This window comes from Chaetodon auriga, chromosome 12 (assembly GCF_051107435.1).
Source record: "Chaetodon auriga isolate fChaAug3 chromosome 12, fChaAug3.hap1, whole genome shotgun sequence".
NCBI classification, from domain to species: domain Eukaryota; kingdom Metazoa; phylum Chordata; class Actinopteri; order Chaetodontiformes; family Chaetodontidae; genus Chaetodon; species Chaetodon auriga.
Genome location: NC_135085.1, coordinates 5862302 through 5879815, shown reverse-complemented (window position 1 = coordinate 5879815; position 17514 = coordinate 5862302). Strand labels below are relative to the sequence as shown.

At 42.2% G+C, this 17514-nt stretch overlaps 1 protein-coding gene across 1 annotated transcript; it reads right to left on the bottom strand.

The window, feature by feature from the left end:
* Window positions 1-2949: 2949 nt before the first annotated feature.
* On the bottom strand, window positions 2950-15860 carry cop1 (COP1 E3 ubiquitin ligase). Its single transcript, XM_076745756.1, has 20 exons — window positions 15139-15860; window positions 14948-15007; window positions 14164-14261; window positions 13767-13831; window positions 13493-13612; window positions 9598-9666; window positions 9409-9468; window positions 9184-9263; window positions 8705-8768; window positions 8335-8449; window positions 7636-7771; window positions 7351-7494; window positions 6580-6688; window positions 6412-6493; window positions 6216-6332; window positions 5197-5314; window positions 4796-4920; window positions 4524-4684; window positions 4276-4320; window positions 2950-4068 (listed from the first exon to the last, which is right to left on the bottom strand). The coding sequence occupies exons 1-20, from the start codon at window positions 15495-15497 to the stop codon at window positions 4051-4053; spliced, it is 2145 nt and encodes a 714-aa protein (XP_076601871.1). The 5' UTR covers window positions 15498-15860; the 3' UTR covers window positions 2950-4050.
* Between the last annotated feature and the right edge of the window lie 1654 nt (window positions 15861-17514).

The window sequence follows — 17514 nt, the reverse complement described above, 5'->3', positions numbered from 1 at the left end:
AGTTGAAGATGACACCTTAGGCTTTAAGTAATTATGATGGGAATGTTCCACTATTTTCAGACATTTGATAGACCAAATAATTGACTAAAAAAAAAAAAAAAAGAAAAAAAAAAACAATGATAATGAAAGTAAGTGTTAGCTGCTGCCCTGAGATGATTCCTTCCCTGTGTCCTTTGTTGCCTAACTACAATGCTATTATTACTCCTACTGCATGTGATGTAAAAACCCAGCTTCCTGCCACAGCGGAAAATGTTTTGGTTTCACGGAACAATTTCAACATACATTTTTCTGTCAACATTTCTTCCTTTTATCAGCTGCTATTGGTGGAAATTCTGAAATCTTCAGCTCTGTTCCTGCTGAAGAACAGCAGCTCTCTAACTACAGCCAGATCTGACCCAGGAGTCTCGTTTGTTGTTGGTGATTGAAGTTCACATGTGGAAAAATGTCTTGCTGTATTTGATACACATGTTTAGTGCCAGTTCAGCAGGTGTACATGAATGAACAGACACATGAGGTCTAATGTTGTTTTACATTTGGAAGAATAGTAATTTTTTAGTGTTATTATTGAATTAATCAAAAACCATGGTGTCACCTCCAGAGCATACACCGGTCCTTCCCTCCAAAAATGGTCCTCATGAACGTTGCTGAAGAATTTTCAGATTCTTGTCAGCCTCACTGTGACAGGTGCACTTTCATCAGGTGACCCATCAGTGGCTGATGTCTCCTCAGCTGGACCGCCGCTGGCTGCATCATGGCTGACAGCTCGTTCCTCCTCAGCTGAGCCAGTCGCTGCTTCAGCACCAGCAGCTGCTAAAAAAAATGACAATTATTTAATCAATCAGTAAATAAATCTGTGCATTCATCCAAAGAATCCAACCCTACTGACACCAAACACAGTCACTTACTACAAACTTGGTGTGCCTCTCACCATCTAGGTGGACCATGGAGATGAGCGGGTGCCTCAGAGCATTCTCAGGACCGATCCTCCTCTCAGGAGGTCAAAGACATTTTAGGAGGCTCAAAAAAGCTCTGCGATCCTTCGTCTCAGTGTCCTGTCCCTCTGGATAGTACAGGATGAGAAACAAAGTTTTCCGACAGTTCAGATTATCTGCTTCCTGTCTCTCAACAACAGTGCAAATTGGAATGAATGAATTATTTCCTCATGAAATGGATCCCACAGACCACTCCCATGTTTTAAACTCAATGCCAGTTTCCAGCTGCTGCTCCCTTGAGCTCTACAGAAGCATTTGAAAGAGTTGTTTTGTGATTAGGAGAAAAGAAAAAAGAAAAAAAGAACAGCTCTGGGAAAATCAGAACAAGGTTAATGTACCTTCAGCCACCACCACCTTGAACAACTCCTTGGTGTATCTGCCAGCAAAGAGGATTCATCCTCATCTGGAGAAAGAATAAAGAATCACATCAGCTGACATCTTACACCATGTCACTGGGTGGGTGGCTGCAGTGCAGGTCAATCTAGATATATTACTTACTAGCTCTTATTCACAGCGTCCCCCTAACAGGGGTTTATTGAGGTACTACAAGGCAAGAACATAGCCAAGACTCCACAGGTCTATTGCTGCGGAGATGGGGAGGCCCAGGATGACTTCAGGAGCCCCAAGAGCTATTAAGAGCATTGTCAAATTCAGCATGTTTACTGAAGATTGACACAACCTCTGCTTGACCACTGACAACTGAAACACACACCTAATACCATGTTAAGAGATGAGGTTTGTAGAGTGAAGCTACCTGGAACCCAGAGGCTGAAGGGTCATACCAGGTCATCAAGCACACGCCAAAATCCGTAAGTTTGACTCTGAACAGCTGGTCCTTATGGTTTACCAGCATGACAGTATCAGGCTTCAGGTCGGACTGAACAATAGCGGTTCCTTTCAGTAAGTGTCCTTAGCCATGAAGTCCTGGAGTAGCGACCTGTGCTGCTGCTCAGCACGTCGCTATTTTTTACCTCATCTGATTAGAAACAGAGAAAAGGAAGAGAATATGTGAAGGTCACAACATGGAGTCAGCAGTGGTCTTTCAGTCAACATGCACAGACAAAGCTGAAGTGTTCATTGTTCCCATGTAAATCAATGTTTGGTTATCAGTCTGAAACCACATGAAATGCAGAATACAGTGTCAGGACCATTTCAGTGAGTGATTTTCCCAAAGATTGAAGTAGCATTATACTGGTTGTACTAACCATTCCATTTCTCTCTCTCTCTTTGTGTGTGTGTGTGTGTGTGTGCATGTATACAAACTGTATACTCTAAAAACAGAATGTTCAAGTTTGGTCTGTGTAAACAGCTCTGCTCTACACGATGAACACATCATCCCGACTATCTCAGAGCTGGAAAAGGTACTTTTAAAGGAATAATTAAACGTTATACCTCATATATACAGTATATAGCAAATATATTATTTACTGGTACTTAACATTCTTGAGGTCTTTGATGAAAAACAAACTAATGCATCATTAATTAATGAACAAAAACACATATTGGGAAATGATTGTAAACACATCCACAGGCAAACGCAGGTCTGCAAACAAACACGCCACCTCTCCGTGCTAAATCAGAGCCTTGACTGTCATTCTTGCATAAAGTCGCCCTGTTGAGACCACTAATCCTTTGTTTTCACAAACATCACAGAAGACTGCAGGAAATTTCCTGAGTACCAGAGGCACAATGGAAGTATCTTGCAGTAACAAGTTTCACACATGTAGTGAACAGCCCCGGGGTTGAGATGACATTTAACGACTCTCTGGTGTTTCAGTTAATATGGCCGTGTTCTGGGAAAGTGAAGATTTAACAGATTACCATTTCACACAAGGCTCAAATGCCCCATATGAGACCTATTAGCAACAGTAAACACATTACTCAGTCATACAAGTTCAGTCAAGAGAATCATTGAAATGCCAAGAATATCTCATAAAAATACGACCAAACATGACAGAATTGTTTCGAAATAATTTATTCAGTTATACAAATACAAAACACCTCTCTCACTCAGTTATCATAAAATATTTAGGTCTTGGCGGTGTTTACCAAATCCTCTGGATGTCAATGTCGACACGGATCACTCCTCCACAGCTGTTACAATGCAGCTCAGTTCAGACGTCTGAACCTACGGTATGTAAAGAGCGAGTCCGCTGCTACTTTAAAAGAACTAAATCGGATTCTGTGAGGTTCTCATTTTTCAACAGACAGCTCACACACGTGGAAAAATAATCCAGTTTCATGGAGCATTGCAGATCAATGCCTTAAATTACACGAGTTTCACTGTGATTACAGACAAACATGTCAAATCTCATTTTGTTCCGACAGTAACAGAAAGATCACGGGGGTTTCTCCACATTTCCGATGGTCTTCCTCGAATTCCGCACACTACCTCACATTCTTAAGCCAGGAAAGGAGCCGACGATACGATTGACAGGATGAAATTCAAGTCATATTTATTCAAACTGGCTTCTCTCAATCTGAAAAAAAAACCAAAAAACAAAAACACAAAAACTACACATAGAGGGGAAAAACAGTGACAAACAATGAAGGGGGGGGGATGAAGAGCTTCCTGTGAAGACATCATTTTTGCATGTTGTTTTGTCTTGTGCTTTGGCCTTTAAAAGGGAAAATGCATCACACTAGTAGCATTTGGCTGGATGTACCCTTGAGAGCAACAGCTTAATTAAAAAAAAGGTACAAGTGTTGATTTGACCTAAAACCATAAAGAAGTGTTCTACTGTAGCCAATATAACTTCACTGAAAAGAAAGAAAAATGCTTTCTGAAGTCTCTTGTTCCATTTGTGCCCAAGCTAGGTCCTCGGTTTTGCCGCAGTAAAACCACAGCACATCTTCTCCTGCTATACTGATGCGCTGCTCCAAAGTCTTTACTGTAGCTCATTAAAATCAGACACCTTCAGTTCAGCTCAGCTCTCCGGGTGTTGTCGGGCGTCCTCGTTCAGCAGGCAGCCTGGGCTCTCCCTGCGTCACACTCACCTCCACCGGACAAAGAGAGGCTGACGGTGGTTCTATCGCACGCTGAAGATGTGGTGGGCCTTCAGACGAGCTCAAGCACCTGCGTGGAGAGAAAACAGAGCCGTAAGGTCACCTGTAGCTCGCCGCCACTGTCCAAGACTTGCAATAACGACATGAGCACAGTCACGTCTCGTCAAAATATTTGCTCGCTCTGTCAAGGCGTGACACCTTGATGGCAGTCGGGCACCTGACGCAGCTCGCCCCGGAGTTATGAGCATGTTTCACAGAAAAGTTTCAGAGCACAAACCTTGATTGTTCCTTGACTGTTTGCAGCAATCAGTACGTTGGACTCCTGAAAAACAAAGCATCATAATTAAAACGTAACATAGTGTCAGTTACTCATGGATCTTTCATCACCTACAGGACAACATGACAACCCGTTTCACAGCATGTGACATGAAATCAGACTCCTGACAACCGAGAACTGTTCGATTCCTTTGCAGCATATGTAAATCGAATAACAACGCTGGGAGCGTAATAATGTGGTGAACTCACTCCATCAGGCAGGGCTCTCCAGCAGACGGCGCTGACAAACTCGTTGGTGTCGTCCTCCTTCTTGTCCTTGTCCAGGACGCTCTTCACTGTGTCAAACTTGAATGTTAACAGTGTCTTGGAAAGTCCTTTGTAGTACAGGTACAAGGAGTTATTTTCACTGCCTGTATGAGAGCACAAACACACAAACACACACACAAGGTGAATTTTTCGATGGGTGTGTGTACAGTTGCTGTTATTACTTGTCAGAACAGGCTTCTTTTCACGATCCTCACCACAGGCAACATAGTCTCCGTTGGAAGCCAGGCCTACAAAGTTCTTCTCGTTGATGTGACCTTTGAAGGAGCGCAGGCAGTGAGGCTTGTTGACGTTCCACAGCTTCAGCTGGCTGTCTGTTGAACTGGCAATTAAAGGGTGGAAATACATAACGAGTCAAGAACTTGCTAAAATCGCTAATTGCTGGCAGAACATTATCAACTGTCACCCTGTAAAGATACGTGTCAGCATGCATATGTTTGTCAACGCTGTCTGTGTAAAGGAGTTGGTGCAGGGGGATAATACAAGTACACAGTCTGTGATAGATGGTGTAACAGTGTCTTTGCAGAAGGAATAAACACAGTAGTCATAACAGTCTTTTTTTTTTTTACATAGTAAAAACAAGGCTCAACTGACTTACGCAGAAACAATTTCCTCTCCGTTGACAAACTTGGCGTAGGACACAGCCTTCCTGTGACCTTTGAACACCATGATTGGCTGCTTAGTGTTGCGTAGATCGTAGTAGTGGACGCAGTGGTCTGCATGGAAGATAAAAAAAACGGTATGCGTTCAGGTGGTGACGCATGAGAGAACACTCCAGAGGGGCCGCTGATATGCAGCGCCGCTCAGCGAGGTGTCCTTCATACGTGGAAACAACTCTCAGTGTGAGACATATCCAGTAACCTCCGAGGCAGGCAGCCACGGTGAGACGATGGTGCAATGCCTTTGTTGACATTTGCTAAAATGTGTGTTTCTTGCACTCCATCAGGTCTGGTTTTGAATAAACGGCACCCTCTGCCTGCTGGCTTTTCTTCCACTGTCCTAGCTTTATTCCAGACAGCAAAGCAACAATTTCAAGGTCAAGGAGGGGTTTCTTTTTCCAGGCTTAGTGTACTTAGACCATGGAGACACGGGGAATGGTGTAAATAAGCCAGGGCAATTCACTGCTGGATAGCAGACTTTCTGAGCTGCTCTAGGTGAAGGACTGTTTCTGCATACAAGACAATATGTCTAACTCTTATTTCTCTGGGGTTTGCTGTTAACATAAACTTGTCTCTGCTGCTATTACTCAAATCGCTGTCATGTCACCAGTAATTCTGCCTCCATATGCTCTCTATTTTGCATCCTGTTCTTATTTTTAATTTAATACACCTCTATTATTTTTTTCTCGCGCTTTCTTTACTTATCTGTACTCATTTCTGTCATTGTGCTGCTGCAACAACACAACGTCTGGACCACCGGAGTCTGTGCGACCACAAAAGAAATGTAGAAGTCTACAAGGAAAAAGTGCAGCGGTGTGTGTGCACCCTGTCAGACTGCAATAATAACAATACATCACACTGAGGGAAAAACAAGCTTCATCGCCCGCCATTTTGAAGAGAGACAAATTCTTATCTCCTTTTTCCAACACTCACAGTCTAAAACCAACCCTGATCTTACCTGCGCAGCCGAAGGCCAGATGATACCTGGAGGTTGGACTGAATTTAACACAGCAGACGTTGGCCTTGGCCTCGATGCTGGCCACGGAGTTGTCGAGATTGGTTGACCATAGCTTCACTGAAACACAAAAACAGAGTGAAGGTTTCACTCAGGGTAAACACGGGGAAAGGGAGAAGAGGATTTAGGTCTGAGTTACCTTTAGCATCATCAGAACCAGAGGCTAACAGCTTGGGGTCCATCAGATTGAAGTCAACACTCCAGCACCTCTTTTCATGCTCCTGAAAAGAACGCAGAAGGAATGTTGGAAAGGCGTCATGGCAAAACTTCATTCAAATTGCGACACTTTCAGACTGAAGTACCATACCTGGTAGACTTTGGACCTCTGGCCAGTGAATCCATCCCACAGGATGACGGTACCCTCATAGTCACTGCTGGCCAGAAGGTTCTTGTGATAGCTGCTCCAGCTGATACAGCTGCAGCGAACAAGATTGGGATCACTTTCACTTTGAGACTCAAGTTCACAGACGCTCACATGATTTAGTGCTTCATTCACTTTTTCTTCTGACTCAAATCGATGCCACCCAACAAGCATCTCATGGAACACGAGTCTGATCTATACACACGTGCACAACACGACGGCTCATGGCCATGGTAGGGGTGGGAGGTGACTCAACACATTTGCTCAAATACTCCACTTCATTAGAACTCAGAGGTGCATTTTTTGACTCGATAATATTTCACAGGGAAATATTTTGCCTTTTACCCCATTATATTTATCTGACAGCTGGAGTTACTATTCACGTTGCAGATTAAGACTTTAAACATAAAACACTTGAGCATTTCATAAAACGTGATACTTTGCTACAGATTTAAATAGTGAAAATGTGCTCCACCTCCACCAGCTGTAACATTGACATACTGCTAAGTGTTAAAACATCAGTAATAATATGATATACATCTCATAATATATATAACTCTCTGAAAAAGAAAAAAAGAAACATTATACTCAAGTACTTAAGCACATTTTGTTGTCAATACATTTGTACTTTTACTTTAGTGTCAAGTTAAATCTTGAATGTCGTGCTTTTACTTGTAAAAAGTGTCTGCACGTCCCTGCTCCGCTCATTCCCCCTACCTGATTTTGGAATTGCAGGTCATCTCGTTAACAGGGTAGTGGATGTCCACCGCATCCTGGATCACTGTGCCGTACTCAAACACTTTGATCTTCTTGGTCACACCGGCGATGGCAAAGTAGTCACAGTCACGGTCAAACTCAATACTGAAACACAGGTGACAATAGTTAGAGGGCTACACACACAAATATCTACAAAATGTTCACAATTACACACTGATCCTTCACAGATCAATGCTACAAAATGCACAAGAGCGATACAGAAGTTCAGTCTTTTCCTCTTTGTACCTGGAGACAATACTGGAGCCATTGTAGAGGTCACTGGCGTATGAGAGGGTGGCGAGCGGTCGCACAGAGTTATAGCGGGTAAACTTAGACAGACACTCCATAAAATCATCCAGCTGATTCAGGTTCCTGCCTTCATCTGAACACAACAAATACACACTATCAAAATACTGTTCACCGGGAGCAACTGGGGACATGAACTATACACTGTGTGTTAGGGAACAAAGAGGGAAAATATCACCACACGAATGCTGCAGGAGCTTCATGTCACATTTTCACAGCAATACATTTTGATCACATTAATAGAAATACCACAAACAAAGAGCATTTCGTCTTGTGTGCCACCATGTCGGCTTTCTCTGGAAACCTGCTGGCTTTGCCGGGCAGCACCAAGTCAAATGATGGTGTAATTCTTCCAGCTACAAGCTGAGACTTTTCATCAGAAACACTCACTCTAACAGCAAGCAGTGAAATTTGTGGTGACTGTGGTCTTCGTTTTAAGAAACAGTACCTTTAGCAATAACAGTGGTGTGAAGCAGACACTGCCACCCATCCATCCTCTGAATGAAAATCCAGTTCTGAGAACTGAAGTCTTACGAATGTTCTTCCTTCACCTAACTGGAGTCCACTTTCTCCAATGAGGCACAGAATCAAAACAACAGACACTCATCACACTGCCACTGTTCTCTGCAGGATTAGTACCTGTGATGCGTGACATTTTGTTGGAGAAGTAACACTGCTCCAGATCCTCGAAATGAGCCGTCAGCCTCTTCCTCCTTGATGCAAGGGTGCTGTTGTACCAGGTCTGCCTTTTGCCCTGGCAAAGCAATTCCAAGTGTTTAAAAGCACAGTCAAGTCAGTGCAGAAGTCATTCTGATACTTATTCTGTTAAAACACATTTCAAATATACTGAAAATGAGCATGATGTTGACATTAGAAACAACTATAATAATTCAACAAGATTACAAGTCAATGAAAATCCAACAATATAATGAGGATAACACATGCGACTCTTGAAGAGGGATAGAAATGGATTTAAAAGCCAAACAGCATGCGAGCTTCTCTGACTAACCTGGGTGGTTCCACCAAATCCTGGAGGCTGGCTGTAGTCTGGTGGGTCAATAATACTACTGCAGCTACTCAACGAACAAACAAGCAAGCAAACAAACGAAAAACACACAAACAGATATATGAGGCACACGATACAGTAACACAGGAGCCCATAACATCTTTACTATATGTGTGCGCTTTGCCATTACCGAGCGTAAAAATCGAGTACAACCCTGATTCCAGACAGAATTTGGACACTGTGTAAAAGGTAAATAAAAACAAACTGTTTACCAGCAACAGTTTTACACAGCATCCCAACGTTTTTTGGAATCAGGGTTGTAGTTATTAGAGGGCAAAACATCAGTAACAATCATCTGTGCTGAGAATGAGTCTCTACTTTAGTAAACAGTGTGTGGTTAGTTGTTTTCTGATGATGATGGCCTCATTTGCTGTAAATATATATATATATATAAGTGGGTAGAACACAGAGGTCAGCTGTACCTGGGTGCTGGCGAGGGAGCCTCAACATTCGGGACCGTGCACTCTGCCTCCATAATCGGAGAGTACAGCCCGCTCATTTCCTGGAAAATGACACAGAAACAGCATGTTTGTCTATTTCAAGCTGCGATAATGACTGCCATTTCAAAATACAACATGATTTCATAATCCTGTGTACTGCTGCTCCAGAACATACTGTGAACGAGTGTTTGGTCTCCGTGACTTTACCTCAACACGCTTTATGTCCTCTTCAAGAAAGTTGAGCTCTTTCTGCAGCTGCTCCAGTTGCTGTTGACAGAGCCAGGAACACAGATAAGTACACTTACATGTGGATGTTCCTTCTCGACATAATTTCCTATATTTGACATATTCTTAAAACAATACATTTTGGACTCATTCTTGAAAACTGCACGGTACCTCTCTCTTGTTTCTCCTTGCTTCTTTAAAGAACTCCATGAGGATCTGTCTCTGAGCTGCTTGGGATTCCTAGTGGACAAACAGACATCACACATAATCTCACACAACTGCAAGTGAAGCTGTGGGATACCTTTGTTCATCCTCCAAAGAGATAATGAGATCACAAAAAAAACATTTTTAGTCGCCGGTGGCAAAAACACGTTGAGCACTAAAACATCAACTTTTATTTTAATGGGGTGAAATTATGTAAGAAAGGTCATTTAAAGGTCATGATTTATCATCTCACGTTTTAAAATGTGAAACATCTAACAGCCCTTCCATAGTGAATCGTTATTTTATGTTTGAAATCTAACAACCACTCATATTTTATCAGCATTCGGCTGCAGACTGTCACGTTCTTCACAAGATGGACTTTTACTGTTTAGCCTGTTAGATTTGACATTATCACGTTAAACAGATAATAGCGTCTGTCGTAGACCTTCAGGCTGGATCAATGTTGGTGGATGTCATACTGAGGGACAGTCAAGACAAACTGTGTGAACGTTGAGCCTCATTTGAAGCCAATGAAATAACCAGAGGAGCAGGTTGGATGTGGGAAAATGTTTTTAGATTTAATGTTTGTCCTTGTCAGCTCTGTTGGTTTTTGTAAATATCTGCTTATTCTGAATTTGATGCAGCAACACGTTTCAGACGAGTTGGGACAGGAGCAACAAAACACTGGGAAACCTGTGGAATGCTCAAATAGCCCAACAGAGTTTAACAACAACGTTTCTCAATGCACAATTGCAAGGAATTTATGGATTTCACCATCTACAAGCCATAATAACATTAAAACATTCAGAGAATCCAGAGAAACCTCTGCACATAAGGGGCAAGGCCGAGAACCAACATCGACTGCCCGTGACCTTCGATCCCTCAGACAGCACTGCATTAAAAACCAACATGACTGTATAAAGGATATTACAACAGACACTTTGGAAAAGCATTGTGTGGGAACACAGTTCATCGCTGCAGACAAATCAAAGTGAAGACTCTACCATGCGAAGTGAGAGAAAGGTAAACAACATCCAGAAAAGCAACTTCTTCAGGCCTGAGCTTGAGATGTGACATCCATGTGAGATGGACTGATGCAAAGTGGATCAGTATGCTGTGGTCTGACCGGTCCACACTTCAGATTGCTTTTGGATATCATGGACACTGTGTTTTCTGGGCTGAAGACTAAAACTGTAGCACTATTTCCTTCCATGGTATTTCCACTCAAACTAAAATGCTGCTGTGAAGTAAAGAATTATGAAAATGAAGCACAGGTTATTAGGAGCAAGTATGCTATTCAATTCAACTACAGGAAACAATCCCAAACCCAGGGGTTTATGGGTGCTGGCAGACAATATTTGACAACTGTGGCTAGAAGTTTCTCATGCTTTGAATGTCTAACATAACAAAATGAACCGAGAGCAGGAAGTCAAGTCATATTTTAGACTGATGCTCTTATTTGGCAATTTCTTTATGCGGTCTCAACTAATATAAACACCAGAGAAGGTGGGCTACATCCACTGAAGAAATTTCCATCAAGGATCGTGCCTTCGGGCTTTGATGAAATTCCACTAACAAAATTCGAAACGCAGGATATGAACCCGTTGTCACTCACAGATTGATTGACAAGTTGTCTCCCAGTAACCAAGTCTAGACGACGAAGTCGTTTTGTAACATCAGTAATGAAAAGTGCCCAGAGGCAAATGAGTTGGCTCAAACAGACCACACATCAACAAAAATGTGGCCTGAGAAAAAAAAAATAAAAGCAGCCACTGACTGAGAAATCACCACATTCACAAAAAGGAAATATGAGAGGAATGAAGAAGAGTGGCAATTTAGTAGCAGCAGATGGCACAGATCATAAATCCGACCTGGTTCCTTTGCTTTCATAAAAATGAGAATATAAAACTCGGCTACTTTTGGAAATAGCTATGAGACAGCTGACTGAACATCTACTGTCAATTTAGAAATGTTTGATCGTCCCATTCCAGACCCCCAGGTTGGAAGCTAAAGTGACATCTGTCTTTAAGCAGACTGTCTAACAGCGCAGGTGTAGAATGAGCTCAGACAGGAGGGACAGGCAGTTTTAAGATGCTGCTGAACCGTCCCTAACATATCAATTCATCAGTGTCTGAGCAGAGTGTATGAGCTATTTTAATGGAGTGTGAAAGAGGCAGATATGGGGGAGACCTGACGACACATCGTCAGCTAGCTGCAGCCCCGACAGCAGAGTCTGTCAGCTGAATGAACGGTGGTGAATTTGAAGCAGTTGCTATCATACATTTGAAACATGACAGAATTAAAAGTGTCTTGGCTGGATATCATTAGTCAACTGATATTGTATTTCATTTTAGCCGCGAGGTCCCCTCCCCTTTTTCACCAGTTATTATTCTATGGATCATTATACTCTAACATGGACACTGGAAAGTAAATTAGCCTGACCTGAGAAACAAGCAACAGCAGAAATAGAGAGGACTTTTGAAGCGGCAAACATGAAGAGAGACGACAGGATAGTGCTGCCGAAAGACTTGATGAACAACTATGAGGGAGGAAAGGGTCAGTAAAATGTGTCTACAGGCTAATGTGTCCTTCAAGACATATCATGAATGTACCCAAAGAAGGAAAAGTTGAGGAGAACTTGCACCAGGTGAGACAAGGAGCTTTGAACTTGACTCTGTTTTGCAATTTCTTGTTACTTATCGACAGACAAATACACAGTTACCAATAAATGAGCAATAGGCTATCAGCTATGGGTCTACCTCTAGTGTGTGTTTACAAGACATTCAGACCGAGAGATATGTGTGTGTGTGTGTGTGTGTGTTAGAGTTTTAGACCTTGAGAGTTGTGGTTTGGCATTTAGCTGTGATGGTTAAGGTTAGGGTAAGGGGCTACAGAATGCATTATGTCAATGGCTGTCCTCACAAGGATAGAACTACAAGGTTCTGCATGTGTGTGTGTGTGTGAGTGTGAAAGAGAGAGAAATAAAGATAAGCATGTGTTACACAGAGGTGAAAGCTGGAGGTGTTGCTCTTTGGTATTCAGTCTCAACAATGTGCACAATGCATTGTTTCTTCACTGCTATTCCAAAGCAGACAGTCAGTAAAATTTCTCCTAACATTTGAGGAAACTCCATTTCAAAACTGGGCCTATGCCTGCTGTGCTGATATGACACAACATAAGTCAACAGCACAGCTTGTGGCTCCTGCTTCTCTTTTTCTACGACTTGTTTCCATGTCACATGGACTGACAAAAACACGAAAAAAGGGGACGTTCCAGACTACACTGACAGAGGACCACATCAACCATTAGTGAATGACACCATTCACACGATGCAACAACTCTTGACTCTTTCAACACTGCCTGAAGCATCTTCTTGCAGAAAAATGGGTACAACGTGTATAATATGGTAGAACTGATGGAGGACGTAATTCCCAGATGTCAATGTTCTCCCAAATCATCAGATTGCTACAGAGCTGTCTACTGCAGGTGAAAAATACCTTTGTAAATGAAGATTAAGACTTCTTCACAGAACTGAATTCAATTCTTTCCAAGACTTTTCAAGAGCCACAGAGACCCTGGATACACTGTTTGGCCCATTCTTCAGGATGTCCTACTAGCATTAATCTGTCTCAATCGTGTGGTCACTTCAATAAAGTCCTATTATGGTTAAACTGTCACACATGGTTCACCCCCAATCAATCTATGTGAGTCATGTATTTTCTACGAGACCCTGTAACTTCCTTCTTTAACATGGACTCAGGTTATGAGTCATCTGTGACTTTTCACCATGGAATATTGTGTAGCTCTATGTGAATCTAAGCACAGAAGAATCTGAAATGCGTGTGTGACCACCCTTGCTTACCGCCTCCAGCTGCTTCTTCTTCTGGACCAGGAGCTCAAGCATCAGATTGACATTTGCCAGGTCCAAGTTCTCCTGGTCAGGACTCAACACGTCCTGGAACACCTGCCACCGAGACCCGTTCTGGGGGTCAAAGACACAGATCAGTTGCGAGCGCAGTGACCGGACAGGTTATGACACGGGTACCAGACTTTGAATGAAAACGAGCGTGTACAGACTTTAAGATTCACGGGAAGAGAGGAGCAAAGGAGTTGCAGTATATAGGTGCTGTACTTACAGGATGATCTAATTTTAGTCTCTTCTCCTCTGACCTTTGTTTCTGTTTAAGGATCAGTTCATTTACTGGAACATGGCCGGTGGGAGAAATGAGAGAGGTAGAAATGCTACATAAGTACAAGACAGAAACACAACCAGGATGCAACTTAAACAGCAAAGTAACGATGCTTTGAGTGACTCTGTTTTGTCGGGGTAAATACAATAGAGACAGCAATGATATCATTAGCAGTTTCATCACCAAGATGGCATTATTATGTACTTTTAAAGCACTTTCTGTAGGTATTTTCAGTGGAGTCTGTCCTGTTCAGGGTGTGAAGACATAACCTCTCCCAGAAGCAACACATGCATTTGAACCTTAACCATAAACAAATCTCAAACGTCCGATCTAAAATACCTACCAAGAAAGTTTGGGTACAGCTGATCCACATTATCAACAATATAGTTACACTTTGGACATCTGTTGCTGTCCTCCAGACTCTGGCGGATACACTTGAAACTGCAGGAGGGGGAGAAAAAACTGAATACTGTGGAAATAGCTGAAACAGTACGAGGACATGAGAACAAAAGAACACTGTTACAGTGTGAGTTACTAGTAATTAAGTTAAGCCATGTCTAAGTGTGCTGAAATGCCAGTGCATCACCAAGCACAGACAAGTTTGACGTCTCTGCTCTCATGTCGCTTTTGTGCATCTTTAGATGTAAAGTTTTATGCTTTTGTTTCAATTATTTCTGTGCGTGTGTGTGTGTGTATGTATACAACCTTTCTGTTTGATGTTGGTAGTCTCTCCACTGACACACACACACACACACACACACACACACACACAGTCTGATCTGTGTTTATCAGGGATGCTTAGACTGGTTTTTGTTTGTTAAAGCAACATTTTTTTTCTGCATAGTGTTAAAGGTTTGTTTAGGAGGTGGGTAAAGTGCTGGACAATTGGAAGAGACAGCTGTGTCTTCATCTGTCCCTACCTGTAAGCATACACAAGATGAGTGAAGTCTTTGACAACTAGCAGAAATCTCTGACAGTCTCGTATATGAGAGCTCTTTTATTAACACTTTGGTCTGCTTGGCTTCTAATCAGCTCCTAAACGGGTGTGTCATTGTCCTTAAATGAACTTCAGATAATTTGTGTGAAACATTTAGCCCACAGCCTCGAGCTTGCAGGTCAACACTTACCAAAAACTGTGGCCACACTTTGTCATGTGCGCCTCTTCAATCATTTCGAAGCAAATGGGACTGGAAAAGTGGACAAAAAGCAGCATGAAGTGCATATGAAAATTCAAGTTTCAAAGTTTTTAAAGACTCGCTGAAAGCTTTTAATGCCCTGCAGCTATAATCTACAGAACAGAACTCTCGAGAAAACTTACCAGACAAAATCGTTGCTTTTATCTTCGTATGAATTCAAGAGGCCGTTGTAAAGGGGTGTTTGATGGAGGGATCGCTTTCTGCTGCCCGAGGACGCAGAGGGTCTGCTCAGAGAAGTAAACCCGCTCCGGGACGACGGCACGGCGGCCAAAGTTGGCACCGACAAGGCGCCCTCGCCGGCTGCTGCCAAGGTCCGGGAGGGCACAACATTTCCAGAATTGTTACCATTAACATTACTTGTGACGGCGTTGCTCCCACCGCCGCCGTTTGTGTTCCCAGTGCCTCCCGTGCTGCTGCTACTTGTGCCGGGCACTGAACTCGCCCCACCAGCGCTTTGCTGTGGCCGGTTGGTTGACATCATGCAAGGCCGACTAGAAACTCCCCAAAATCCGCTGCGTTGCCGTTCAAAGCATCCGGACAGTGCGGCTATTTGGGTACTTTAGCAGGCTGGCTAGCTAGCTGACTTGCCTGTGTGCTAGCATCCTGGGAGAAAGCCACAGTGGCCAAACATCCAGCGTATTTAAACTTGTCCGTTGGTATCTGCCTCACTTTTGTCACTGATGGCGTATTAAAAAATCACTGTAACACAAAGGGCAAAGAGACATGGACAATGAAACGGACAATAAAACAAACACAACTGCGTTGTCCAGGAGATTAGCCGGCTAGCTACTGTTAGCTACGGAGAGGAATCGTTTGAGTTTCCTCGATTACCCAGGTACCCAGTGCGCGCCCAGTTTTCAATACCGCCCCCTAGCGAGAAGGAGTTCAGCTGCCTGATGAAACATTCATACCTATCACCACCACAGCTGTTGGCTTGGTTTTATCAAGTGATTATTAGACACCAGAACAATTTTGAGGCACATTCATCATTCAGTTAAATCAGAAAGGATACAGCCTACACCCAGAGACCAAAAAATATGACTCTTTGTCACTGTATGCAATCTGATACAACAGTGCTGGAATAAATACTACTTTTGTCAAACTGAGAATTTGGATCATATTTTTGCAGCTCTATGGCAACTTGTAAACCTGTAGTTTGCACAGGGTATTTTTTCACTGGATTCCATTATATTTTATTGTCAGCTAATGGAACTGAACTGGAAAATGAAATTGTGAGCAGAGGAGTTCATTCTTGACCTTGGAAACAGTACGTGTAACAAAATTATCTCACTTTGAAGGTGCACTTACTAGCTTTTTCCAAGCTTTCAACTGCATCTGCACCAGATCAGAAAGAGCAATAAATTGACCTTTTAGCTGAGATTATTCTGTCACAGATAAAATATCCAGTAAACTAAAACCCAGTCAACATACAAGCATGTAAAATACAACAAACCTTTACAAGTGGGGAAGCGTATATTGAAGGCAATTTGAATTGCATGTTTTTATTTTTCAGTTCAGGAAATAATTGTTTTGTTGTTTTAAAACTAATTTTACATCCATGTTCAGTTTCTTTATATTGGGGCATGTGAATGCTAAATTATTCCTCCTCTCATCACACTGAAATTCTCAGTTGAAACTTGGGATAAACAACAGCACTAAAGAAACTTTAATAAAACTCATACTTCTGTGGAATGTGATCAAAATGTTGCATTATATGTTGCAAACAGTATCTCAATAATAATAAGAGTAAAACTAATAAGTCAGCCTCAGAAAATTATGCCAACATTATGATTATACTTCAGAAGGTCACACCGACACACAGGTCCCTTGTGGAATATTCTAAAAATATTCTAATAATTTCAGTCTATCATAGAAAACCAGTGTCTCCTCATGTTTGTCATTTTTTTTCACATGATATTGCCTTTACATCAAAAACAAGCAGGTAGGTCACATCCATTAAGAGCAGCCAGGGAGCAGGCCAAGAAAAACAGCGTCCTGTCATTCAAGCATCCACCTGCAGCTTTGCAAATAAAACCTGAGGAGCACTAATGTATTCACGCTCACAGTTTATCCAGCCTGCTACTTGCTTTTCCATTTTTACCTCCGCATGGGCAAATAAGGGGTCCTCCATGTAGTCACGCACATCATGGATTTTCCTGTGTTTTTGTTTGCGGAAGAATTTTATATGTATCATTATGGCGCTCAGTTAGGATGTGTAATAAGGTTTTCAGCAAGGGGAAAACTACTGGATACATCAAAGGGTAAATTAATTTCCTTGAACAGGACCACCGTGTACAGTAAAATATCTTTCCCTGTCAATCATGCTGGGTTCGGTTTAGTGTGTGGCTCTGAAGTATGTATGGAAAGTCAGTGAGCTAATATTAGGAATACTCAACATTTCTGCAATTTTCAGTCTAATTTCATTAAATACACAGAAATATGCCACAATACGAATCATGTAAATATTTATTAAAGGTACAAATTGGTAAATTTGTTTT

Bases quoted from the DNA above. Each gene is read 5' to 3' on its own strand.
- cop1 (XM_076745756.1), bottom strand. From the start codon at position 15,497: ATGATGTCAACCAACCGGCCACAGCAAAGCGCTGGTGGGGCGAGTTCA. The intron at 9,264-9,408 runs GTAAAGTCACGG...GTCATTTTCCAG, and splicing joins AGGACATAAAGCGTGTTGAG to GAAATGAGCGGGCTGTACTC. The intron at 6,689-7,350 runs GTAGGGGGAATG...TGTTCGCTGCAG, and splicing joins ACCTGCAATTCCAAAATCAG to CTGTATCAGCTGGAGCAGCT.